Genomic DNA, 27,247 nt, shown 5'->3' on the forward strand with positions numbered 1-27,247 from the left:
CCTTGCATTTTGTTTTAGAGTTCAGGAGAAGCCAGCATGATGTGCAGAGGTTGTTGGGACTCTCAACTCCCATCAACCACAGCCAGCATAGTCAACGGTCAGGGACATGGGAGTTGTACAACAACATCTGGAGGATGCCATATTGACTACCACTGTTGTAGTGCCTCGAAAGGGAGACCATTTCTCCTGTGAGCTGATTTTAATATGTTATTATGCATTGCTGCTTTCCGGGTATTGGATTCCATATTATGGCAGTAACACCAAAATGAAATTCTGAAGTCTAGAGTTATCGTCAGAGTCAGCTAGCATTCCTTCCACTTCTGGGTTGACCCCTAGCATTGTAGCACTGCCTACGGTCAGCGAATTTAGAAGGTTATCGCAAGTGGTGTGAGATTCAGGCAGAAGGAAATGGTAGCCATGGAAGTTGGGTATAAATCTACCCTTTGTGTGCTAAAGAATATATGGCAGTAGCTATTCCTGTGTGTAATCTTGTTACACTATACTACAACTGTAGTATACTACAACTTGTTACACTATACTACAACTGTAGTGATTGCCATTTATGCATAACAGAGCCAGGATACTCAGTGACTGATTCATAACTGTTGCAGCAGCAGTACCATGTTATTGTGCTATTGGCACGTGGGGTGCAATGTTTGTTTCTTGTTCTCTCTCTTGTCAGGAAAAGTCGTCTAGATAACATTTATGTGTTAAGCACCTGTATTTTGCGGTCTGGCATTCAAACTTGGTTATATGGGATGTTACGACATACATAACTACACTCTGCCTTATTTGCTGCAACCTTCTTGTTCCATTTTCACTCACACAGCACCCTTAGGTGTGTTTTAAAGTGAAGCATCAACTTTATTATAAGGGAAGCAAGGTAAAAGATGGTGTAGTTCTGCCAGTGAGAGCAAGACAGCTTCAAAGGTCGCCCACACACAAGACTCAATACAAGGTTATTATGCCTGCTGAAGAACCTCTGAATTCTTTAGACTTAAGAGCTTTAATTCAAATAATTGAGTTTGATTTGTAACGGGTTGCTATAGACATGAGAATAAGTAATTACAATCAGTGGATGTTCTCAGGTAAATTTAGGTGGGCGCTCTGGTCATCTTAATTGAATAAATTATAAGTTTTTCCTTGGTTTTTTTGTGGTGAATGTTTTCTGTCCCTCACCTTGCCACCCACCAAAACTCACTTTCCCCCCAATTTGTGTATCATTTGTGAGAGGATGACTCAAAAGACCTCTTCATTTATGTGTGCAATATCACCATTTCAAATGAGAATCCCGTGCTTAGGGCTGGTGTGCAGCTTTTATGGTAATGTGATAGCTCTTTTATATAAAGTCTCCCACGAGGCAGCTTTCACCATCGTGGAAGCTGATGACATTATGTGACAGCTCACGCTAATTGTGCAATTTTCTTAAGTAGGCAAATTCCCTTTAAGGTTATGAACATTTAGGAACTTTTAGCTTCCCTGCTATTTATATATTCATTTATTAGAGTTATATTCCACCTTTCCATCGGGCAGCTTAAGGAAGTGTACATGGTTTTCCTCTTCCTTGTTTAATCCCAACAACAACCCTGAGAGGTGGGTTAGGCTGAGAGGCAGTGACTGGTCACCCAGTAATCTTCTTGGCTGAGTGGAGATTTCAACGCTGGTCTCCTAGGTCCTAGATGACACTCATCCACTACACCATACTGCTCTTTGAGCTAGATAGAGCACTATTCCCCAACCTGGGGGCCTTCAGATATTTTGGAATTCCGCTCCCATTAGCCCTCATTTTTGGCTGGTCCTGATGGGAACTGTGGGGTTATAAAAATGATGACTGGTGTGGAGAGCTGGAACAACTTCTGGAAAACGTCGGTTCTCCCACCGAAGCTGATAAATGGTTGGGTTAAATTCATGGAGGATAGTTGTATCTATAAATAATAATCAAATTGCCAGGTGTTTTATTCTTCATGTTGTGCTTAGGAGCTTTCCAGAGACATCCAATGGCTAGCCATAGTTGGAAATGAGTGAGTTGGATGGATCTCAGCCTGTTCAAGCAAGGTGATTCTTATTGTCCCTAACCTACTACACTGTTCCCAACCCCAGGCCACCTGAACTGTGTCAGATTGCCAGGGCTGGCTCCAGCAGTAGCAGATGATTGCCTATGTTGCTGCTCTATACTGGGCTGCAGAAGTGGAGATGCGAGGTCAGCAAATGGCAAATGCACCAGCCCTTCTGGATAGATCCTACATATTTATTTATTTTTTCATAAAATTTATATACCACTTGGTTGTGAACGAAAACTCAGATCGGTTTACAAAAGATAAAACAGTAAAACGGGGGGAAATTTACAACCCTACTTTGAAATATTGTTGTTGTTTAGTAATTTAGTCGTGTCCGACTCTTCGTGACCCCATGGACCAGAGCACGCCAGGCACTCCTGTCTTCCACTGCCTCCCGCAGTTTGGTCAGACTCATGCTGGTAGCTTCGAGAACACTGTCCAACCATCTCATCCTCTGCTGTCCCCTTCTCCTTGTGCCCTCCATCTTTCCCAACATCAGGGTCTTTTCCAGGGAGTCTTCTCTTCTCATGAGGTGGCCAAAGTATTGTAGCCTCAGCTTCAGGATCTGTCCTTCCAGTGAGCACTCAGGGCTGATTTCCTTCAGAATGAATAGGTTTGATCTTTTTGCAGTCCATGGGACTCTCAAGAGTCTCCTCCAGCACCATAATTCAAAAGCATCAATTCTTCGGAGATCAGCCCTCTTTATGGTCCAGCTCTCACTTCCATACATCACTACTGGGAAAACCATAGCTTTAACTATACGGACCTTTGTTGAAATATACAAAAGTTAAAATACAAACAAACAGCTCAACTTTCTAAACACGTGGGTCGGCTTGTCTGCACAGGAAACTTTTTTATCAGGTGCCTAAAAGGCTGCAGTGAAGACAGCTGTTTGATCTCAAGAGGCAGAGTGCAGGTGCTGCCATGCAAAACAATCGAATTCTTACAAATGTGGCACTTGTAGGAGTGCCAGTTCCTCCAATAAAAGTGGCCAAGTAGCTACGTGTAGGTCAAGGCGATCTCATAGGTAAACTGGTCCCAGCTTGTTAAGGGCTTATATACTAATAGTAACACCTTGAACTTGGCCCAATAGCAAATCAGCAAGCAGTGCAGATCTCTGAGCACAGATGTTCTATGTTGGCAAGGCCTTACCCTTGTCAGCAATTGTGCTGCAGCATTCTGCACTAACTGCAGCTTCCGGATCAAGTGTGAGGGAAGCTCCACATAGAGTGCATTGCAGTAATCTAGTTTTGAAATAACCAACACATGATCTACTGCGGCAAGGCTTTCCCGGTCCAGAAATGGCCACAGCTGTCAAACCAGCCGCAATTGGTAAAAGGCATTAATGTCTCTATAATGCTACATTCACAAATGTGAGTCCTCATAGTCCCATGGATTATTGGTCGTAAGGAGGGTGTTGACTGGTGTAACTCCTCCTAGCTAGGGTGGTGTATGTGATGTGATTCCTGGGAGCTTTGGGAGAAGTAGCACCTGAAGACCTCAACTTCTATCTTTATAAAACAACAACAACAACAACAATTTATTATCTGTACCCCGCCCATCTGGCTGGGTTTCCTCAGCCACTCTGGGCGGCTTCCAACAAAGATTAAAAATACATTAAAATCTCAGTTACAGATAGGTAGCCGTGTTGGTCTGCCATAGTCAAAATAAAAAAATTCCTTCCAGTAGCACCTTAAAGACCAACTAAGTTAGTTCTTGGTATGAGCTTTCGTGTGCATGCACACTTCTTCAGATACACTGAAACAGAAGTTGCCAGATCCTTCTATATAGTGAGAAGGTGGGGAGGGGTATTACTCAGAAGGGTGGTGGGAATGGGAGATTGGCAGATAGCTGAGATGAGCCTGTTGACGACTCTTAACGACTGCAATAGGTCTTGCAGGAAAAGGCAAGGGGTGAGAAGGTGAAAAATGGCTTAGTCATGTATAATGAGATAAGAATCCAATGTCTTTGTTCAGGCCGGGTCTCTCCATGGTTTTAATTACCATGGTTTCATTACCAAACTTAAAACCATGGAGTCGTCAACAGGCTCATCTCAGCTATCTGCCAATCTCCCATTCCCACCACCCTTCTGAGTAATACCCCTCCCCACCTTCTCACTATATAGAAGGATCTGGCAACTTCTGTTTCAGTGTATCTGAAGAAGTGTGCATGCACACGAAAGCTCATACCAAGAACTAACTTAGTTGGTCTTTAAGGTGCTACTGGAAGGAATTTTTTTATTAAAATCTCACACATTAAAAACTTCCCTGAACAGGGTTGCCTTCAGATGTCTTCTGAATGTCAGGTAGTTGTTTATCTCTTTGACATCTGATGGGAGGGTGTTCCACAGGGCAGGCGCCACTACCGAGAAGGCCCTCTGCCTGGTTCCCTGTAGCTTTGCTTCTCACAATGAGAGAACTGCCAGAAGGCCCTCGGCGCTGGACCTCAGCGTCAAATTTTCTAGTCCTTTATAGCTATGTAAAGGTTAGCATTTATAATAAAGTAGGTGCCTTAAACCTGTTAAGCTCTGTTAGGAGATCAGACAACAAAGGTGGTTCCTGGCTGCAGGTTTACAGTCTAAAAGGTATGGCACAAAAGAAATGAGAAAGGAAATGGAAAGCAAGCAAATTTAAGCCCCCATTCCTAAAGTTACCGTATTTTTTGCTCTATAAGACTCACTTTTTCACTCCTAAAAAGTATGGGGAAATGTGTGTGCGTCTTATGGAGCGAATGCAGGCTGCGCAGCTATCCCAGAAGCCAGAACAGCAAGAGGGATTGCTGCTTTCACTGCGCAGCAATCCCTCTTGCTGTTCTGGATTCTGAGACTCAGAATATTTTTTTTCTTGTTTTCCTCCTCCAAAAACTAGGTGCGTCTTGTGGTCTGGTGCGTCTTATAGAGCGAAAAATACGTACATTAATTGTTTTTAGGCTACCAGCAGCTCTGTGTGTATGTAAGTGAGAGCCAGTGTGGTGTAGTGGTTAAGAGCGGTAGTCTTGTAATCTGGGGAACCGGGTTTGCGTCTCCGCTCCTCCACATGCAGCTGCTGGGAGACCTTGGGCTAGTCACACTTCTCTGAAGTCTCTCAGCCCCACTCACCTCACAGAGTGTTTGTTGTGGGGGAGGAAGGGAGAGGAGAATGTTAGCCGCTTTGAGACTCCTGAAGGGGAGTGAAAGGCGGGATATCAAATCCAAACTCTTCTTCTTCTATGTGGGGGTGCTTTTAGTTGGGATCGCAGTATGGGAGGAAATGATTAAGTGTTCTGCAGTTCTAATGAAAATAGTGTCCCCCTCATGCCTGATGAAGACATACTCAGTGTTGCATCTACTTTTGTCCTTATACTGAATAGAAAATCTGGGAATGCAAGAGAATCTCTTTATTCAATGCAAAAAAATAATAAAAATGTGCAAACATCTTTCTGGTTTGGGGAAGTTGCTGCAGCACAGAACATTGAGAAGAAATAAAAACCTACCAACTGCAGCAAGCAGCCTTGTGTCAAGGAAGCAAAAAAGGCTGCAAATGTAAAAAGGTTGGCACTGCACCTTAACATATGCAAGCCAAGTGATCTATACTGTGTAATCATCAGTTTTCTCAGAAAGGGATAAAGCCCAGAAGCTTACTAAATGCTCCCGTCTTACATCAGCATTCACAGTTGTTTGGGTTGCTGTATATTTCTTGAATTTCTCCCCTGCTTTTCAGATAAGCTGATTCCAAAACAAAAATAATTCTGATGGGGGTAATCGGGAGAACATGTTTTATTTATTTATAAAAGTTTATACTGCCTATTAAGGGACACGGGTGGCGCTGTGGGTTAAACCACAGAGCCTAGGACTTGCCAACCAGGAGGTCGGCGGTTCGAATCCTCGCAACGGGGTGAGCTCCCGTTGCTCGGTCCCTGCTCCTGCCAACCTAGCAGTTTAAAAGCACGTCAAAGTGCAAGTAGATAAATAGGTACCACTCCGGCGGGAAGGTAAACGGTGTTTCCGTGCGCTGCTCTGATTCGCAAGAAGCGGCTTAGTCATGCTGGCCACATGACCTGGAAGCTTTCTGCGGACAATCGCCGGCTCCCTAAGCCAGTAAAAGGAGATGAGCGCCACAACCCCAGAGTCATCTGCAACTAGACCTAACGGTCAGGGGTCCCTTTACCCTTTATACTACCTATTACAGTCTGTCTTAAGGCAGTATACAAGTTAAAATGATAAAATAAAACCTCAGGAATACAGATGTAAAATTCTACTGATATCCCCAGGGCCACCATTAATTAATTCCTAGCATTAAATCCCAGAAAAGTGAACAGAGATGCTTTTATCAAACCCTAAAATATCATCAGTATCAGTGTTTAGAAGGGTTCTAAAGGGAAGTGACTCCATAGAAGAAGAAGAAGAAGAAGAAGAAGAAGAAGAAGAAGAAGAAGAAGAAGAAGAAGAAGAAGACGAGGAGGAGGAGGAGTTGTTTGGATTTGATATCCCGCTTTATCACTACCCAAAGGAGTCTCAAAGCGGCTAACATTCTCCTTTCCCTTCCTCCCCCACAACAAACACTCTGTGAGGTGAGTGGGGCTGAGAGACTTCAGAGAAGTGTGACTAGCCCAAGGTCACCCAGCAGCTGCATGTGGAGGAGCGGGGAAGCGAACCCGGTTCACCAGATTACGAGACTACCGCTCTTAACCACTACACCACACTGGCTCCCTTCATAGGAAGGGGGCTGCCTGCAAACAGGTTCTCCCCCTAGCTGCAACCAAGCACAATGCTTGGTTGATGCATCTTTCCCCAACCTTGGGTCTCCAGATGTTGCTGGTCTCCCAATTCCAGCCAATATGGCCAGCGATCAACTCCCACTCCCCTTGAACCTTGTAGCGTCTTTAGATGATTATGTACAAAAAAGTGAACAAGTGATCTGCCAACAAACTGGGGAGGAGGCCTAGGCAGGCTCCAGTTTATATCCAGGAGCAGGGCTGAGTGACGCCTATTGGCCAGTTGGACCATCCCCGTGGGATGTTTGCACCTAAGTCTGCCTACAACTGGCCAATCTGCAGGGAGGCTGCAATTCTCCCCAGCAGAGTGCCAGATTGCGGACGTGGACTTAGCCAGGCCGCGCCGCCTGACCGTTGAAGGTAAGCGGACTTCTCTTATTCTGCCTTCCAGAGATGAATAAGCGTAATAAAAGAATTCAGCATGAAATGAAAGCAAAGTGAATCAAGGGCCCAAAATTACCGTATTTTTCGCTCTATAGGACTCCCTTTCCCCCCTCCAAAAATGAAGGGAAAATGTGTGTGCTTCCTATGGAGCGAATGCAGGCTCCTTGGCTTCAGCAATAGCAACGCGAAGCCTCCGAAGCGCAGAGGGAGAGCTCCCCCTGGGCTCCGGAGGCTTTGCGTTGCTTTCGCTGAAGCCGCCTGAAGCCTGGAGAGCGAGAGGGGTCAGTGCACACCGATCCCTCTTGCTCTCCAGGCTTTGTTTTGCTGGAGAGGCGCTGCACAGTTTTCCCTCTCTGCGCAGCGCCCCTTCAGTGAAGCGGGAGGAGAAATGGAAGAGGCTCCATTTCTCCTGCCGCTTCGCTGAAGGGGCGCTGAGCAGAGAGGGGGAGAATTTTTTTCCCCTGTTCTCCCCCTCCTATGGTACAGTGCGTCCTATAGAGCGAAAAATACGGTATCCTGGAACTCTTTTCCTTGCTCCCTTCATTTTTTTCATCTCACATCAGTCTTTTGGGTCCATAAGCAAACTAGAGAATGGTACATGTTAAGGATGGTTTGTTAACCTAGGACAATCGATGCAGACCCTATGAAGGAAAAAAGGAATGATTGAGACGAGAATTGGGGACGCCAGCCTTTTGCCTAGGAGAGCTTCTGTGTCTAAGAAGCGGGATTTCAACAGATTCATCTGCAAGAAGGGGGAAGCTTCACCTGGTGAATTCAGCTTTCAAGATATAGGAGGTCTATCAGATCAAAGTCTTGGCCACTTTCAGAACTCTTTTGAATAATAATAATAATAATAAATTTTATTTATCCCCCGCCCTCCCCAGCCAAGGCCAGGCTCAGGGCGGCTAACAACCCATAATAAAAACAAGTTGAATGAACACAACTTAAAAACAAGATTAAAATACAACATTAAAACATTAAAATGCAGCCTCATCGCAGGAGGAAAAAGGAAAAAAGAAAGAGGGGGAGGGAATCAAATTGACTCCAAGCCAAAGGCCAGGCGGAACAACTCTGTCTTACAGGCCCTGTGGAAAGAAATCAGATCCTGCAGGGCCCTGGTCTCATGAGATAGAGCGTTCCACCAGGCTGGGGCCACTGTTGAAAAGGCCCTGGCTCTGGTTGAGGCTAATCTAACTTCCTTAGGGCCCGGGACCACTAGGGTCTTGCTATTTATGGACCTTAAGGTCCTCCATGGGGCATACCGGGAGAGGCGGTCCCATAGGTATGAGGGTCCTAGGCCGTGAAGGGCTTTAAAGGTCAAAAACAGCACCTTAAATCTGACCCTGTACTCCACCGGGAGCCAGTGCAGCTGGAAAAGCACTGGGTGAATATGCTCCCATGGCAGAGACCCCGTGAGGAGCCTCGCTGCAGCATTCTGCACCCGCTGGAGTTTCTGGGACAGCTTCAAGGGCAGTCCCGAGTAGAGCGAATTACAGTAGTCAAGCCTGGAGGTGACCGTCGCATGGATCACTGTGGCCAGATCAGGGCAGGAAAGGTAAGGGACCAGCTGCTTGATGCGGTGAAGGTGGAAAATCTGGCATCCCCTTCCCAAAATATTTATTTCACAGTCTCTTGTGTATGCGCAGCCATTATCTCTGAACTCTGAGGAACGCATAGTTGGCTCCCTCACTGTTTGTAGGATTGACAGATAGATGAATATGAGAGCAAGAAAATGACATCTGGAAAGCCAATTGATGGCCAGTTAAACTGTTCCGTTTCAGTAATTGAGAAAGAAAGTGCTCTAAGATTGTTTTCTTCCTCCTACTCCTCGTGATATATCCCATTTGGCTCTTTACTGCAAGTCAACCTCCCCCACTCCCCCCCCCCCAACCTCCTTGTCAAGAAATACAGGTCAGCATTCCAAACAGCCGAATCCTAGGCAGTATTTAGGAGAATTTGCTTACTCTAGACAGAAATACTGCAGCAAATAAGGCAATATATATAAAAAACGATCTTATCAGGGGGAAACAGGTGCTGTGGTCACCATATCAAGGTCACTAGCATTTTTAAAAAACTGTTCCAAAATGTTTAACAGACATTTGCTCCTACCGAATGACTGGAGATTTGCCCACAGAATGCGTTCAGGCCCCAATCCTGCATACAATTGCTTTGGAAGTAAGCCCCCTGTTACGTCTCCCAGGGATAGAACCACAGCATGTTTTATAGCCCCAGATATATTTGTTTAACTGTGGAGTATTGAGAATTGAGCCCCGGGGTGTTCCTGAATGGAAAGGCTAAACAGAAATAAAAATTTGCATCTGGTATGGCAAATGCCACCTGCCGCCAGAATTTTTCCTGGGAGAAACTAGGCTGCAGTAATACTTGTCAGCTTGATCTCTTGGAGGGGATGAAAGTGGGCTTGCCGATCGTAAAGTTGGCAACTTGAATCTGCACAACAGGTTCAGCTCCTGTTGCTCTGTCCCAGCTCCTGCCAACCTAGCAGTTCGAAAGCATACCAGTGCGAGTAGATAAATGGGTACCACTGCGGCAGGAAGCTAAACGGTGCTTCCATGCTCTCTGGCACTCATCATGGTGTTTCGTTGCACCGGAAGCAATTTAGTCATGCTGGCCACATGACCCAGAAAAGCTGCAGACAAACGCCGGCTCTTTTCACCTGAAAGCAGAGATGAGCACCACACCCTATAGTTGAATTTGATTATACTTAACCATCCAAGGGTCCTTAACCTTTTTACCTTACCTAAAGATGCAAACATTTAAAGGGCCCCCCAAGAATCCTGGCAACTGTAGTTTACTCCTTCCAGCACCCTTAACAAACTACCAGTAGTTCCCACAATTATTTTTTTGGGAGAAGGGATATGCTTTAAATGTATGGGGTGTTTGCAGCCTCTGTCTTTTTACCTGGAAATAAACCCCATGGAATTCAATAGTAGATCTGAGTAGACGTAGTTAGGATTACACTGATGGCGGATAAAGGAAGTGGCAATGACAGAACTGGTAAACATTACAAGTCATGGGCTGCAGGTAGGACCTGGCAACTCTACGACACCTTTTTGGGGGGTTGGTTTTGAACTTTACTAATTTCCACAGCCTGATACTGACTACCTTACAAGAATGCAGTTTTGCTGTAAATACCTGTCAAACTACACAGGATCATCAGTCTTAAATTACAAGAGCGGTGTGTTATCTCCACATTCTAGTTGTATACATGATGCCAAAAGTGATGCAAGGCCAGGAAATTTTGCTACTTAAAAGTGCAGAAAAAGGGAACCAAATATAAATGATACCAAGTCAGCAGATTTCTTATTTAATGTATTCTGGGGAAAACAGTTACACAATATCAAAAGAGACGGCAACTACCCTTTCTAATTGTCAAAACTGGGTGCACAACTGATGGTGTTCCATAGATCATATTGAGTGGCCTCTTCCCACCTTGTTACTCACATCATACACATTCTGAGAGAAATCATGGGTTGGCTGAAAGGTATGTGTTATGTACTGAGTTGAATAATATCCAAAAGGCAGCAGTCTGATTGGTCCTAGAACAATAGGGTCCAGAATGCAGCAGTCTGATTGGTCCACAGGAGCCACCCAATCCAGCTCCAGGTGGAAGTGAATCTGCAACCTGATTGGCCTATAGTTGAATCCCGGAATTAGCCAATCATATGGGGCCCATTGTGTAAGTAATGTATATAAAGCAGACATTCTGGGGGAACTTCCATTCCTCCTCACCACTATGAGCTGAAAAAAGAGCATGAAATCCACTCTCGACTCCGAGTATATTTCAGTCTGTCTCTTGGCATTGCTCATTGGCCCCAGTGGACCCCGCCTACCCCCCTAAAAAAACCCTGGCAGTTTGTGGCATCCCCCCTTGCTTCTTCCTCCTGGTAACAGCCTTCCTCACTTAACCCTTTATCTGTCTGTCTTTCCATAGATCTGTCTGCTTGCTGCATGCATGCTTATTAATAATAGTCATGGAAGAGGAACCATATAAGCATCTGTTATATGGCTTCCTTTTACAAAGGTTGCTGGGGCTCTGAAACCAATTCGGTCACTCAGAGCAGTCCTAGATGAGTGTCATTCCTGGTGCACAGCTGAGAATCAACTTCAGAATATGTGATTCCATCACCTTTCGATCTGTGTCAGCTCCCAGTATGTGCCAAAGCTCTGTTCAGAGTGTTGGCTAACGCCTCTAAACCATAATTTAGGAGAAGGATAGGAGTGTGATTTAGGACCACCTGCTTCCACAAAATCCTTTTCTTCTAGGATAGGTGTAGAGAACCACTGGGCCGCTAAATCTTGCTGAACTACAACTCTCATCCACCCCAGCCAACTTGGCTAAAGGCCAGTAATGATGGAAATTGTCATTCTGCAGTATCTGGAGGTCCAAGATTCCCTACAGCTGCCCATGTGAGATCTGCCAGAACCATATAAACCAGGGGTCAGGAAACTTTTTCAGCAGGGGGCTGGTCCACTGTCCCTCAGACCTTGTGGGGGGCCGGACTATATTTTTTGGGGGGAAATGAATGAATTTATATGCCCCACAAATAATCCAGAGATGCATTTTAAATAAAAGGACACATTCTACTCATGTAAAAACACGCTGATTCCCGGACTGTCCACGAGCCGGATTTAGAAGGCAATTGGGCCGAATCCAGCCCCCAGGCCTTAGTTTGCCTACCCATGATCTAAACTCTGGGTGGCAGGTAAGTGGGGCAGGGCTTTGCTGTTGTGACCCTTAGATTCTGGAAATAGGGGTATGCATACTCCTGCGTCCCCCCCAGAAAAAAGCATTGGTCTAAATTAACTTGTTTTCTCTGCATGGTTACATGTCATGTGGCTTTTCTGTTGATTGCACTTTAATTGTGCTGATCCTTTTAATTATGGTGCGCTTGTTCCATTTTTTTATATAATTGTATACTGCTTTATGGGATGCGGGTGGCACTGTGGGTTAAACCACAGAGCCTAGGACTTGCCGATCAGAAGGTCGGCGGTTCGAATCCCTGGGATGGGGTGAGCTCCCGTTGCTCAGTCCCTGCTCCTGCCCACCTAGCAGTTCAAAAGCACAAAGTACAAGTAGATAAATAGGTACCACTCCGGCGGGAAGGTAAATGGTGTTTCCGTGCGCTGCTCTGGTTCGCCAGAAGTGGCTTAGTCATGCTGGCCACATGACCCGGAAGCTGTACGCCGGCTCCCTCGGCAAATAAAGCGAAAATGAGCGCCGCAACCCCAGAGTTGGTCACGACTGGACCTAATGGTCAGGGGTCCATTTACCTTTACCTATACTGCTTTATGGGGCCTGAAGGTTCCATAAAGTGGCATACATTTTAATATATAGTAAGTTTCTGGAGCAGTGCTGTTTGGCCTGTGGTTGATTTGTGTGAATGGAAGTTCCCAGTGTGCAGACAAAGCCCTAGACATGTGAGGCTTTCTTTTTCTTTAATCTGCAATCATTCACTTGAGCTTAATAGTGGACATGGTTATACATCAAATTCTATGGAAATGAGCGAAACAACTACCTGGATGGAAAGCAGGTACAGTCATCGTGATCAATCCTGAGCAAAATTTTCAGAAAAGCAATTACAGGACACATAGATTTATAGGACAGCAACAGAGAAGATCAGCCTTGTGAAACAAATTTGATTTCATGTTTTTATTTTAGTCGATAAACAATAAATTGCAAAGCGCAGGACTTCAGCCTGCACGCTGCTTAACAAAGTAGAAGTCGATAAGGAGTTTAGTAGATTCAGAACTAGTTATGCTGGGGAGAGCTAACTTCTTCTGCTTGGGTGCCACAGACTCCCAGGGTCAGTAGGAGAAAAATGATGCCAGATGGAGATCAAATGCCTTTCCATAATCTGTTCCAACACACCCCTTTCCGTTCCCTACCAATGATGGAGCACTGGCCCTTGGAGCCATCTTTCCCAGAGCTTATGGTTTGCCCCGTAACATAGCTGTCAACTGTCCCTAATTTGGTGGGAAACTCCCTTATCCCAGTGCCGTGTCCCACTGCTGTCCCTTATTGATGATGTCCCTTAAATTCCCCGGGTTTCAAAGGAAGCAGCTCCTCTCCCTCCCTCCCTGCCGGCCAGGGAGGAGGGAGGCTCCAACTGTGTTGCTTGGCTGCCCGGCCAAGCCCCCTCTGGCCTCTTCTCACCAGCCTTGGCCCCGGGAGCCCCTTCCCGCTGGGACTGGCGGGAGCCTCGGGCCCTTCCACCGCCATCCTCCTCGCGGCCGCCGAACTGAGCCTCTCTGCCTGGGGCCTCCCCTCTGCCCGTTGCCACCGCCACTCCTGCTAGGCCAGAATGTGGCTGCGCTGCCAAAGGACCCAGATGAAATGGGCAGCCATTGCTGAGGAGCCTTGAGAGGAGAGCGAGGGCAACCATAGAGAAAGCAGTTCAGAGAGAGGAGGAGGAGGAGGCGAAGGCGAAGGTGGAGGCGCGGGCAGGTGTTCCAAGGGCTAACCATAAAGGGAGAAAGCGGAGGAAGGACCGCAAGCGCTTCTCCCACAGATTTGTAGTGGGGGACTAGCCTAGATGCAGTGGCGTAGCGTGGGTTGTCAACACCCGGGGCCAGGCAAGTAATTTGCGCCCCCTAACCCGTGGATTTGCGCCCCCTAACCCTAACCCCCAGATGTTGCGCCCGGTGCGGCCGGCCCCCCCTGCACCCCCACACTACGCCACTGCCTAGATGATCTAATCTGCGGGTTTACTTTGGGTGTTATCCCCCCCCCGCTTCCTCCCGCCCCGCCTGATGGAACTGAGAGCTGCAAATGGAGCACGAGAGAAAAGATACAGAACTGCAGCAGCATCTTCGTAGCTTGAACTTCTTTTTGCGCGAAAAGTGGTTGCTGCTTGTAGTTATTTAATTGCAGTGTTTCACCAGCTGGTGTCTTGAGCAGCAACCTCTGGACACAAAGGGCTAAAAACTGGTGCTGCTCTCCCAAATTATCTGGTCCCTTTTAACTTTGTATTTCAGCTGGTTGACTAAAATCCCTTATTTTGGCTGCTGATCCCTTATTTTCAAAGCTGCTGGTCCCTTATTTTCAAATCTGTAAGTTGACAGCTATGCCCCTTAAGCAGTGGAAGGCATTTTCAACCTGGCTGAAAGCATTTCTGGCTAATGTCTCAGAGGCTGCCACACCGACGCTTCCAGGACATGCTTTGGGAAGAATTCTGGAAGTCCAAAAAGCGGTGCTCTTACATTAAAGATTTCAGCTAACAGCCCAAACCCAGAAAATTGTGGTTGGGGGCTTAAGGGCAGCCAGTAAGGATGAGGAAGTAGGGATGGGAATAAATACATGTAGTCCAACCTGCTTGAAGCTTCTCAACTCTGCCTTAAGGTATCGAAGTGTATTGAATTATTTAAGAAATGTGTGTATACATTTAAATCTCATCCTGTGATATTTGTGCTCGAGAGTCCGAATGCTGGATGGAAATAACTGGTTTGCTTCTTGCAAAGCAGTTGGACAGAGCACCGAGCGTACAGTGGAACCTCGGGTTACATACGCTTCAGGTTACATACGCTTCAGGTTACAGACTCCGCTAACCCAGAAATAGTACCTCAGGTTAAGAACTTTACCTCAGGATAAAAACGGAAATTGCCGCAACGGCGGTGGGAGCCCACATTAGCTAAAGTGGCACCTCAGGTTAAGAACAGTTTCAGGTTAAGAACGGACCTCCAGAACGAATTAAGTTCTTAACCCGAGGTACCGCTGTATTATTATTTTATATTTTATATATTTTTGTTATTACAGTGGTACCTCGTGTTACATACGCTTCAGGTTACAAACGCTTCAGGTTACAGACTCCGCTAACCCAGAAATAGTACCTCAGCTTAAGAACTTTGTTTCAGGATGAGAACAGAAATCGTGCTCCGGCGGTGCGGCAGCAGCGGGAGGCCCCATTAGCTAAAGTGGTGCTTCAGGTTAAGAACAGTTTCAGGTTAAGAATGGACCTCCGGAACTAATTAAGTACATAACCAGAGGTACCACTGTACATGGACCTTTATCTCTGTTAGGCAGCAGACTTGTGTTTTTAAAGCAAATGCTAAGAATTCAGGCATGGAGCCTGGGACATCCCCAAAGGGACCAAGCCCCCAGAGAGGCAGATAGCCCCACAAAATGCTTCAAGAAAGGGAGAAAACACCCCAAATTGGGTCAAGGCACGTTGCACATGCGGAGCTCTATTCTCTCCAGAGTTCTTGTCATCCAAGGTAAAGGGACCCCTGACCATTAGGTCCAGTCGTGGCCAACTCTGGGGTTGCGGCGCTCATCTCGCTTTATTGGCCGAGGGAGCCAGCGTACAGCTTCCGGGTCATGTGGCCAGCATGACTAAGCCACTTCTGGCGAACCAGAGCAGCGCACGGAAACGCCGTTTACCTTCCCGCCGGAGTGGTACCTATTTATCTACTTGTACTTTGACGTGCTTTCAAACTGCTAGGTTGGCAGGAGCAGGGACCGAGCAATGGGAGGTCACCTCATCGCGGGGATTTGAACCACCGACCTTCTGATCGGCAAGTCTTAGGCTCTGTGGTTTAACCCATAGTGCCACCCGCGTCCCTCTGTCATCCAAAGTATCACTGCACAATTAGGAATGATTATCCTCTTCTTCCAGCAGCTCTTGAACAACGGCCCACACTGTTCATGAGGGTCCCATCACAAGTGGGGGAGACTTTGTCCGCTTCACAGTGGATCCAGCACCATGGGAGTGGTGTGTGTCTTATAATTTGTTATAAGCCACCCTAGAAGTTCTACTGAAGGGGAGCATGCAACTATTATGAATAAATAAACCACAACCAACCAAGAAATACCAAGAAGAGTTAAGCTTGAAAGTGTTTGGTGACGGCGTGCACTCCAATGGGTGCTATCTTTCTTTCGTTTTTGACATTTCTGGGTTGCAAGTTAATTTGAGTCGCTGAACCCATAGGTGTTTTCTACTTAATATATTCTTTTCGTAGGAAGAATGCGTCACTGGTCTTAATTCCTTCTGACAGAAGCTAGAATAGAAACACACTTGTGGAGACAGCAAAATGAGAACAGCAGCCATTGTGCACACCGACTTTGGAGCCAGTCTCGCCCAGTTTATTGTGGTTTATTTCCAATTTAACTGGCACAGGATAGGCCAAGACATGCTCCAGAAAATGCCTCTTCTCAAGTCAGATACTTCTAAGCACTGCTGCTTTCCAAAATCTCTAGTTGTGCCGATTGCATACTGACTTCAGCAACCTCTTCCTTGTCGTTTGAGTGCCAGGAAAGCTATTACTGTTCCTGAGAAGCTAGGCAGATAAGCCATAAGTAAAGAACAAAATGTGCACTCAGATTATGAAGAGTTGCTTCCTAGAAGCTGTGCTTAAAAATCCAGACAATAGATGTAGCAGCCTGGTGGCGGTGGTATTATTTTACTGTTATTCCTGTTATTTATATATAATAATCTGCATGCATGGTGTTTCGCAGAGTCGCAAAGGGCAGGCGCAAGTCACAAAGAGCTTAATCTTCTGTTTCAACCATTTTTCATCATCTATAATTTTGTCCAATTAAAAGCCATTTGTGGCACTTTCTAGCTGACATTTTCCAAAGACACTTTTCAATTCCATGCTTTTTTGACTGTAAGAAGTGCAGAACAGCACTGTGGTCTACAATATGCAGAGCAAAAAGGTGAAAGTATTGCTCAAGACTTCTTCTATCATTCTGCCCAGACACTGATGTCCAGCGCTGAGGGCCTTCTGGCGGTTTCCTCGCTGCGAGAAGCCAAGTTACAGGGAACCAGGCAGAGGGCCTTCTCGGTAGTGGCGCCCGCCCTGTGGAACGCCCTCCCACCAGATGTCAAAGAGAAAAACAACTACCAGATTTTTAGAAGACATCTGAAGGCAGCCCTGTTTAGGGAAGTTTTTAATGTTTAACAGACTATTGTATTTTAATGTTTTGTTGGAAGCCGCCCAGAGTGTACACAGTGTATCTGAAGAAGTGTGCATGCACACGAAAGCTCATACCAATAACAAACTTAGTTGGTCTCTGAGGTACTACTGGAAGGAATTTTTTTATTAAGGACTCCAGTCAGAGTGGAGCTGATTTCAGAAACAGTGCTTTAAACAGCAGCCTCTTGTGACAAACTATGGGATACTTTTGGATCATGTGTGAACCACTGATTAAAAACCCAGCCTTGGAAAGGAAGTGAGTGCACAGCAAACGGGAGTGTGAACACAGGTTCAGTTTGCGTTCATCTGCTTTGAGGATTTCCATGCACTGCATGCGTTCCTTGAATCTTTTGCCAAGTCTCGCTTTTCCCCAGTCTACGGATTATGAAGTAATCAAATACATAATTCCCTGCCGTCCTCTGCAAACTAGTTTTGCCCCACCTTAAATAAACAGGCAGCCAACAGGGATGTTTTCCCAAATGCAAGAGCCAATCAGAGGGCAAGCAGGCAGTTCCGCGCATTCTACTGCCAAGTGACAGACAGGGAAGCCTACATCGGAGCCAGAGTTGCGAGAAGGAGTCTATCAGCCAAGCCACCTAGGAGACTTGGGTGAAGGATGTGTACGTGATGCCAAATGTTCAAAGAAATGCAAACGGAAAAGCATGGAGAAGTGCAACTGGCTGCTTTAAAATATCTTGATTCAAATTCACAGGTGTCATTGGGAATATGCAATCAGGAGATTATAGCTAGGGCAAGAATAAGCAAAACAAATAAGAATTTGCCGGGCAAAATACGTTGAGGATTTGGGGGCATATTATGGGATGCACACAGTTTATGTGACACTCTGACCTGGACTTGTTGGATCTCACTGTCACCCCCTTGCAAACAAAGAGTATGTCCCCTTAGACAAAAGTCACATTCTCCTGTGGCTGGGTTATGACAGGAAAGACTAGTAGCAATGGGCAAGATCGATAGATCGATCGATCGATCGATAGATAGATAGATGATAGATAGATAGATAGATAGATGATAGATAGATGATAGATAGATGATAGATAGATAGATGATAGATAGATAGATAGATAGATGATAGATAGATGATACAGATATAGATAGATAGATAGATAGATAGATAGATAGATAGATAGATAGATAGATGATAGATAGATAGATATAGATAGATAGACAGACAGACACAGTCATACCTCGGGTTACAGACGCTTCAGGTTGCGTTTTTTCGGGTTATGGATGCGTCGAAACCCGGAAATACTGGAACGGGTTACTTCCGGGTTTCAGCGGTCACGCATGTGCAAAAGTGCCAAATCGCAACCTGCACGTGCGCAGACGCGCCGCTGCGGGTTGCGAATGCTTTGAGTTGCAAACATGCACATAGCTGTTAACCTTCCCTTTTTTTACGGGAAATTCCTTTAATCCAGCACTGTTTCCCGCTGCTATCCCGGATTGTTAGATATCCCATAGACTGTCCCCGGGACAGGTGAGGCTGCTGATCCCTTATTTTTGAGGCTGCTGATCCCTTATTTTCAAATCTGAAAGTTGACAGCTATGTGTAACGTGCATCCCGCATGGATCACATTTGCAACCCGAGCGTCCACTGTATATATTGGTTGACCACAAACTTGACATGAGCCAACAGTGTGACGCGGCAGCTAAAAAAGCCAATGCAATTCTGGGCTGCATCAATAGGAGTATAGCATCTAGATCAAGGGAAGTAATAGTGCCACTGTATTCTGCTCTGGTCAGACCTCACCTGGAGTACTGTGTCCAGTTCTGGGCACCACAATTCAAGAAGGACACTGACAAACTGGAACGTGTCCAGAGGAGGGCAACCAAAATGGTCAAAGGCCTGGAAACGATGCCTTATGAGGAATGGCTAAGGGAGCTGGGCATGTTTAGCCTGGAGAAGAGGAGGTTAAGGGGTGATATGATAGCCATGTTCAAATATATAAAAGGATGTCACATAGAGGAGGGAGAAAGGTTGTTTTCTGCTGCTCCAGAGAAGTGGACACAGAGCAATGGATCCAAACTACAAGAAAGAAGATTCCACCTAAACATTAGGAAGAACTTCCTGACAGTAAGAGCTGTTTGACAGTGGAATTTGCTGCCAAGGAGTGTGGTGGAGTCTCCTCTTTTGGAGGTCTTTAAGCAGAGGCTTGACAACCATATGTCAGGAGTGCTCTGATGGTGTTTCCTGCTTGGCAGGGGGTTGGACTCGATGGCCCTTGTGGTCTCTTCCAACTCTATGATTCTATGATTCTATATATTTTGAGGGCGCTCTTATCAGTTACTTATGCTCTCTGTTACGTTTCTGAGAGACACCAGAGTCCTCTGGATCTCATTTTGGAAACCACTGGCTTATGTAATTGAAGCAGAGGCCCAAGGAAAGCCACAGCTGATCTCTGCACCATCAGATGCAGATGCTTTCTGCTCTGTATGCTGAGTGACGCTTTCAAAGTAAACCCATTTCCTAGCGAGTGCTTCGTCATTTCACCCTGGTAACCCTGTTTATTGTCTGAAAGAGGGCGTTTTTATTACAAAGGCATCTTAGGAGCGAAAATATGGCAGCCTCTTGTAATGTGCTGCCATTGATCTTTAATCTGCAGTGGCCATTCCTTGAGCGCTCCTCCCCAATGTGTGGCTACAGGGGGAAGCAAGCGAGCCGAGTGCCAGCGCTGCTCTTTTCTCCTCACGAAAAGCCTGAAATTGCTTTGTGTAAATGTGTGGAAAATGCTGATATTTTGTTTCTATAAATATCTCGCCTCCCGCGTGCCATATTTCATTTGTGCGGTTTCCTAGGAGTATTTGGCTTCTTATCACCGGGACTCAGGGTGTGGAATACAAATGAGCTTTCCCCTGCTAAGAGTTTACCCGGCAACCAGCTCTTGGAACATTGAGGAAGGCTGTTTGTTCGCTGAGTGAAATGAACTATTGACTGAATCAAATTTCACTGAAACACAGGAGATTAGAAAACATACAGTTTTGGTATAAACAGCCAAGATTATATTCAAGCCCCTTTTCCTCAGCACGCCAAGAAAGGCAGGTTTTTTGCTCCTATCCAATTACTGCTCTTACCCTTTTAAAGGTAAAGGTAAAGGTACCCCTGCCCGAACGGGCCAGTCTTGCCAGACTCTGGGGTTTGTGCGCCCATCTCACATCTATTGGCCGGGGGCCAGCGCTGTCCGGAGACACTTCCGGGTCACGTGGCCAGCGTGACAACGCTGCTCTGGCGAGCCAGAGCCGCACACGGAACGCCGTTTACCTTCCCGCTGGTAAGCGGTACCTATTTATCTACTTGCCCCCGGGGGTGCTTTCGAACTGCTAGGTTGGCAGGCGCTGGGACCGAGCAGCGGGAGCGCACCCCGCCGCGGGGATTCGAACCGCCGACCTTTCGATCGGCAAGCCCTAGGCGCTGAGGCTTTAGCCCACAGCGCCACCCGCGTCCCTCAGCGCCACCCGCGTCCCTCTTACCCTTTTACTTTTGCCGTAAATTCCTCCTCATGTGAAGGTTCGTGAATGAGCCCAATCTAGTACTTTTCAAACCATATCCCTGCGAATTCACTGATGAGAAGATCAGTCACAGCAAGCAAACGCTGTACTGTTTTTAACACTTGATTGGGAGCCACCCAGAGTGGCTGGGGAAACTCAGCCAGATGGGCGGGGTATAAATAATAAATTATTATTATTATTATTATAAACTGTCCTGAAAGACAACTGGCCTGCTGCTACCAATCTTTCTGCTCCAGGCAAGAATGCTGAATCTTTGAAACCTGATCTGCAGAGCTGTGTCCCAAATGCCCATACCATATTTCAGGCTCGTAACTCAGCGTTCAATTGAGATAATATATAACAAGCAAACATACGCCCCGGTGCTGAATAATGAGAAATATTATCTGGTTGGAAATGGAGATATCAGAATGAAAGTTGATGTGTAGGCTTAAGTCACAATTATGCATTTGATGTTCAAACACCAGCTCAATCTACACACCTGTTTTCAAGAGGCCCAGGAAAGATGATATAAAACACACAGCAATGTGATATTTCCTTGCAGCACTGAGAGATCAGAATTAAAGCTGCCACATACCTGGGCAACGTGGTTCTTCGTTTTAAGCTTTAACACCAACTAGAAGCCCAACCCTCCCCTGGCATATTCATTTTCAAAAGGTGGCAGGGAAAAGATGCACACTAAATATGAAGCAAAGCAGCTTTACTTTTGATGATTTGGAATTATGGTGCTGGGGGAGACTCTTGAGAGTCACATGGACAGCAAGAAGATCAAACCGAACCATTCTGAAGGAAATCAGCCCTGAGTGCTCACTGGAAGGACAGATTGTGAAGCTGAGGCTCCAATACTTTGGCCACCTCATGAGAAGAGAAGACTCCCTGGAAAAGACCCTGATGTTGGGAAAGATGGAGGGCACAAGGAGAAGGGGACGACAGAGGACGAGATGGTTGGACAGTGTTCTCGAAGCTACCAGCATGAATTTGACCAAACTGCTGGAGGCAGTGGAAGACAGGAGTGCCTGGCGTGCTCTGGTCCATGGGGTCACGAGGAGTCGGACACGACTAAACGACTAAACAACAACAACAACACGGTGCTTTGAGTGTCCTTTACCTTTACTTTGCTTTTGGTGTCCCATTTTTAAAGTTTTAGCTGATGCTTAAATAAAATAACACATAGCTGTCAACTTACAAATTTGAAAATAAGGGACCAGCAGCCTCAGAAATAAGGGATCAGCAGCCAAAATAAGGGATTTTCAGAGCACAGGTATGTTCGACTTCTGAGCCCCTCCGAGCCAAAGGCAGAAAGCCCAGCCAGCAGCCAAACGAAGCCTCAAGCGGTGGTTCCCACAGCGCAGCAACCCGGCAAAGGGGATGCAGCAAGGAAAACCACCGTCACCTCTCCGCTGGGAAGTGCTGAGCAAAGGCAAGTCCCCAGGCAACGCGGCCGATTTGATCGGCACAAGGCATGCAAGCTCCACCCCCCAGTCGTTCTTAGACTCCTTATTGGGTGAGCAATGCATCCAAGCAACACAGTTGGAGCCTCCCTCCTCCTTGGCCGGCAGGGAGGGAGGGAGAGGAGCTGCTTCCTTTGAAACCCGGGAAATTTAAGGGGCATCATCAATAAGGGACAGCAGCGGGACACGGCGCTGGGATAAGGGAGTTTCTTGCCAAGTAAGGGATGGTTGACAGCTATGCTTTAACACCAACTAGAAGCCCACCCCTCCCCAGCATGTTCATTTTCAAAAGGTGGCAGGGGAAAGATGCAAAATAAATATGAAATAAAGCATCTCAAAGATTCTGCATTACTAGCATTGAGCCATCCAGACTGACCACCATCACATCTTGTGGAGGGGAATTCCACCGGCTAATTATGTATTGTGCGAAAGACTTTCTTCCCTCTGCCCACTATAGTGACAGAACTTGTGGCCTTGGTTAGCCTTGTAGAAATGCTCTCTTCTCTGTGCAAAATTGGGAACCACGTGAAGTGCTCTTCCATAACTTGGATTCCTCCAATAATTATTATTTTTCCGCAGTGACAAATCTTTTGACAGACTAAGTGAAAACGCTTACATGCACATTTTTTAAAGTTTTAAGCCAGATATCTTTTCTTGAACAAGGATTGCCTGTGCTATGTACACAAATCTTCCGAGTATTTGTGCTGCTAAATCCATATTATTCCTTACCACTGCTTAGTGCTGCATCATAGAGCTTAAACCCGCCCCCCCCCGCCCGTTCCAACCCAATTGATCTAAGCAAGCATTAACCTTCAAATAAGTTAAGAGAAAATACATCATTTAAATCAATTTTCATGCCAAACTGAGGCTGCAACCTAGCTCTGTTGGAATGGGTGTTCAACATTTCGACAGGATACATTGCTCCTTTCTAAATACAGTGATACCTCTGGTTAAGTACTTAATTCATTCCGGAGGTCCGTACTTAACCTGAAACTGTTCTTAACCTGAAGCACCACTTTAGCTAATGGGGCCTCTTGCTGCCGCCGCGCCGCCAGAGCACGATTTCTGTTCTCATCCTCAAGCAAAGTTCTTAACCTGAAGCACTATTTCTGGCTTAGCGGAGTCTGTAACCTGAAGTGTATGTAACCTGAAGCGTATGTAACCTGAGGTACCACTGTAGCCTTAATTGTTCCTTCCAGCATTGCCTTCTGGAGGTCACTGGTCACAGTATCTGCCTCCCAATTCAATTCTTGTGTTGCTTGTGCATGCAACAGAAGATCCAACTCTTAGGGGCTGGAGTCCCTTCACCACCCCTCCCATAAAATATTTGAGGGGCCTTGGACTTGGGTTTTGCATACGTAGATTTTTAAAAGAAATTCACTAGAGTTTTCTTCTGTGATAATAGGGCAAATAGGATGGGTGGCGTTAAATATAAGGTTCAACTTTGCAGCCCAATGGATCCAACAGAATATCATTGCACAAAATGACATCCCATGTGTGTGGGCTGGATTTAGCTACTGAAGGTAATAGGCACCTTTATATGTCCAGCTGTCCTTTGTCAACAACAATTTGTCACTGTTTTTTGTGTTGAATATATGCTATATGGTAGTTTATGGACCTAATAGGTCCATACGCAACACAAAACACTGTTGCTGAATGTAGGTTTCATTTGTTTTTTCTTATATTTTGGAAATGTACATCCAGGTTTTTTTCCTTTAATTTTTTTTGGGGCCCCCAAGAGAGTGGGGCCTTAAGCTATAGCTTGTTTAGCTTAGACGTAAATCCGGCACTGCATGTGTGAAAATGTACTTCATTTAAATCAATTTTCATGCCAAACTGAGGCTGCAACCTAGCTCTGTTGGAATGGGTGTTCAACATTTCGACAGGATACATTGCTCTTTTCTAAATACAGTGATACCTCTGGTTAAGTACTTAATTCATTCCGGAGGTCCATTCTTAACCTGAAACTGTTCTTAACCTGAAGCACCACTTTAGCTAATGGGGCCTGCTGCTGCTGCCGCGCCGCCAGAGCACGATTTCTGTTCTCATCCTGAAGCAAAGTTCTTAACCCGAGGTACTATTTCTGGGTTAGTGGAGTGTGTAACCTGAAGCGTATGTAACCTGAGGTACCACTGTACACCTTTTTTTTTTGCTCTCAGTGAGGTGTAATAGTATTTTAAACGGATTTTAGCAAATGCACACATGCTGCAATCCTGTGGACTCAGACATGTGCTTTTGAAACTGGGGAGGAAAAAATGAGTGACAGACATTATTTTATTGTTTTAAGCTGCCCAGGGAACATTGTTATGAGTGACGCACAAACACTTTAAGCAAGCAAACAAACAAATCCTTCGAATGGCCATCCTGAGGGAACTGAACTCTGGAGAACAGCAGAGCAACTCCTGTGTCATCTTTCAAGGCTACTTCAGCTAGAAAAAACAGCTGACTTTAGGGAGAAATGCTCTTTTAGCTTTAGTAGCAAAAATGGTACACAACACAGATCATTAAAAATAATAGGATTGCTCCCTGTTGGGACGCAGCATGTGTCTGTTTGTCTGGGTGGTAAAGACCAAGGGAACACAGCTAAGATTAAAACGTTCTTGTTCTCTCCCAAATCTAAATAAAGAATACAATTGCAAGAGTAAACGTACTTGCCCCTCACAGCGCCTGAATCCTATGAGCCACAAGATGCTGTCAAAGGGAAGAAAGTACTGAACAGATATACCTTGTTGATGTTAAAGTATCTTTGCATGTCTCTCTAGTCTAGATGAAAGCTGTGGGCAAATACTCTTGCATGTCGAGACCCCGCAGCCACCCCCTCGTTGGAAATAACTCACACAAGGACACGGATATTAGGTTTATGTTATTGGGCAAATTTTGGCCACAACTTTATTGAAATTACAGAATGTGAGCGGTATTGGCTTAGGCATTGATTGGACCTGACTATATCTGACTCCTGCCCATTGTGAGCACTCAGGGCTGATTTCCTTCAGAATGGATAGGTTTGATCTTCTTGCAGTCCATGGGACTCTCAAGACTCTCCTCCAGCGCCATAATACAAAAGCATCAATTCTTCGGCGATCAGCCTTCTTTATGGTCCAGCTCTCACTTCCATACATCACTACCGGGAAAACCATAGCTTTAACTATACGGGCCTTTGTTGGCAAGGTGATGTCTCTGCTTTTTAAGGACCATGCTAAGGCCATGAAATTATTATCCGTGGTGTATCAACAATGGTAAACTAACTGTTGCGTGTTTAGTAGAGTTACAGCTTCTGTCATTTACTTCTCCAGAAGTGTGTAGTCATTATTTTGAGTTCAGTGGGGGATGTGCATAAATACTGGTGACTGTTAGATTTCACATGATGGTGTGAAGATTCTTTACTAACGAGTCTTCTGCATTGACCGGTTAACATGCCTAGTCTTCCAAGTGCTGTTGATGTGTATGTACAGGTAGACAATGTCAACCAGAAAGTATGTATACTGGTATGTCAACATAAATAGGAGAATGGGCCTGGCTGTTGCGCAGAAGTGACACAAATGCCGTGCTTATTCGCTGAACCATGTTTGAAACATTTCTGATACTTTCACATTCTCTAGCATTTGCTGACCGTTATCTTCACTCACCAGGCCATGTGTAAAATTCCCTGTTGATGCTGTCGGTTGGTGCATCAGTAAGGGTGAGCCACCGGTAGGGGAAGCCCTGTTGATGCGAACCAACTCAAGCTCCCCCTGGTGTTCCCGTCAGGGTCGTGTCAAGGCCCTAGCCCCCAGCCGGGCTTCAGACTAGATCAACACCTCGAGATTCCTTTAACGGAATACCCTTAAGCATGGAGGGGCAGGTGATGGCCACACCTCCCCTCCCCCACACAAGGTCAAACAATGCCTAACCGCAACCCTAACAAAGTTGTGACAATTGCTACGAGGTAGGTGAAAACCAAATGGCCAGTGCCAAATTGCCAAGTGGAAAAATTCCTACCAGGCCCCTCGGACAACCAAGACGACCAACCAAAGTCCATAGCAAGGCCATTGCCTAACCTGCAAAATAGGGAGGAAGGGCGGGTGATTGAGGAAGCAAGCCAAAGAGGAAGTCCTCTGGCTCGCTCCTCCGTTTAAACGGCCCCCGCCACGTCCCCCCCAGCCAGCAGATTGGCTGGCCGGGCTCTGACGTGGCCGGGATACCCCAGGCAATGGGGGACAAAGTCCCCTACCCCCAGTGGGGAGTGGGTGGCTTCGTGGTCCACTGCAACTCCTCCCCACTGGGAAGTGGAATGGATTTGTCAGAATGCACCACCCTATTTGTGGGGAGAGAAAATGGGGCATAATTTCACCAAATTTCTCCAACTGTTTCTCAGGGGTGGGGAGACCAGGGCTGACCCCAGACGTTTTGGCACCTGAGGCGAACCAGAAAACGACACCCTCCTCCCTGCCAAGGAAGAAGGAGTGAGTGAAGATCTACATCAGGAACAAGGACAGAATAAAGATCTACATCTGGATCTGCTGCCCTGTGGATCCTGCTGCCCCCTGAGGTGGTTGCCTCACCTTGTCTCATGCGTGGGCCAGCCCTGGCAGTGACTATAGCACAGCACCTTCCTTATTCAGAAGTGGTATTGTGCTGTTGTGGCTTTTGCTGTCACTACAAGCGACAACAGTAGCAGCCTTACCACCATTTTGCCTTTCCCATGATGGCTTGTGAAATATACTCAGAGTCGAGAGTGGATTTCATGCTCTTTATTCAGCTCATAGTGGTGAGGAGGAATGAAAGTTTCCCCAGAGTATCTGCTTTATATACATTATTACACACGTGATTGGCTAATTCCGGAATTCTCCTGTTGGCCAATCAGGCTGTGGGTTCACTTCCATCTGAAGCTGGATTGGGTGGCTCCTGCAGACCAATCATACTACTGCATTGTTCTAGGACCAATCAGACTGCTGCATTCTGAATCCTATTGTTCTAGGACCAATCATACTGCTGCATTTTGGATCCTATTCAACTCAGTACGTAACAGCTTGATCCAAGCATTGTTCCAAAGCAAGGTGTGTGTGTGTGTGTGTGTGTGTGTGTGTGTGCGCGCGTGTGTGCGCGCGCTGGTGGGGTCGGGTATTTAAATGGCAGCTGTCAACCCCCCCCCCCAAAAAAAAATGTGCT

General features: G+C 46.1%; 1 protein-coding gene and 1 long non-coding RNA gene across 2 annotated transcripts in view; both read left to right on the plus strand.

Annotated features, from left to right (window-relative positions):
- Positions 1-1,148, plus strand: part of SEPSECS (Sep (O-phosphoserine) tRNA:Sec (selenocysteine) tRNA synthase) — a 41,841-nt gene extending 40,693 nt beyond the window's left edge. Inside the window, exon 12 of the mRNA XM_082237441.1 lies at positions 19-1,148. Coding sequence (XP_082093567.1) covers positions 19-192 — 174 coding nt within the window. The 3' untranslated portion in view covers positions 193-1,148. The remainder of the gene's footprint in view (positions 1-18) is intronic.
- The window catches only part of LOC309540558, a 161,687-nt gene that overhangs the window by 73,334 nt on the left and 61,106 nt on the right, over positions 1-27,247 (plus strand). The window lies entirely within an intron of this gene.

This window comes from Podarcis vaucheri (genome assembly GCF_965113315.1).
Source record: "Podarcis vaucheri genome assembly, chromosome: 9".
NCBI lineage: Eukaryota > Metazoa > Chordata > Lepidosauria > Squamata > Lacertidae > Podarcis > Podarcis vaucheri.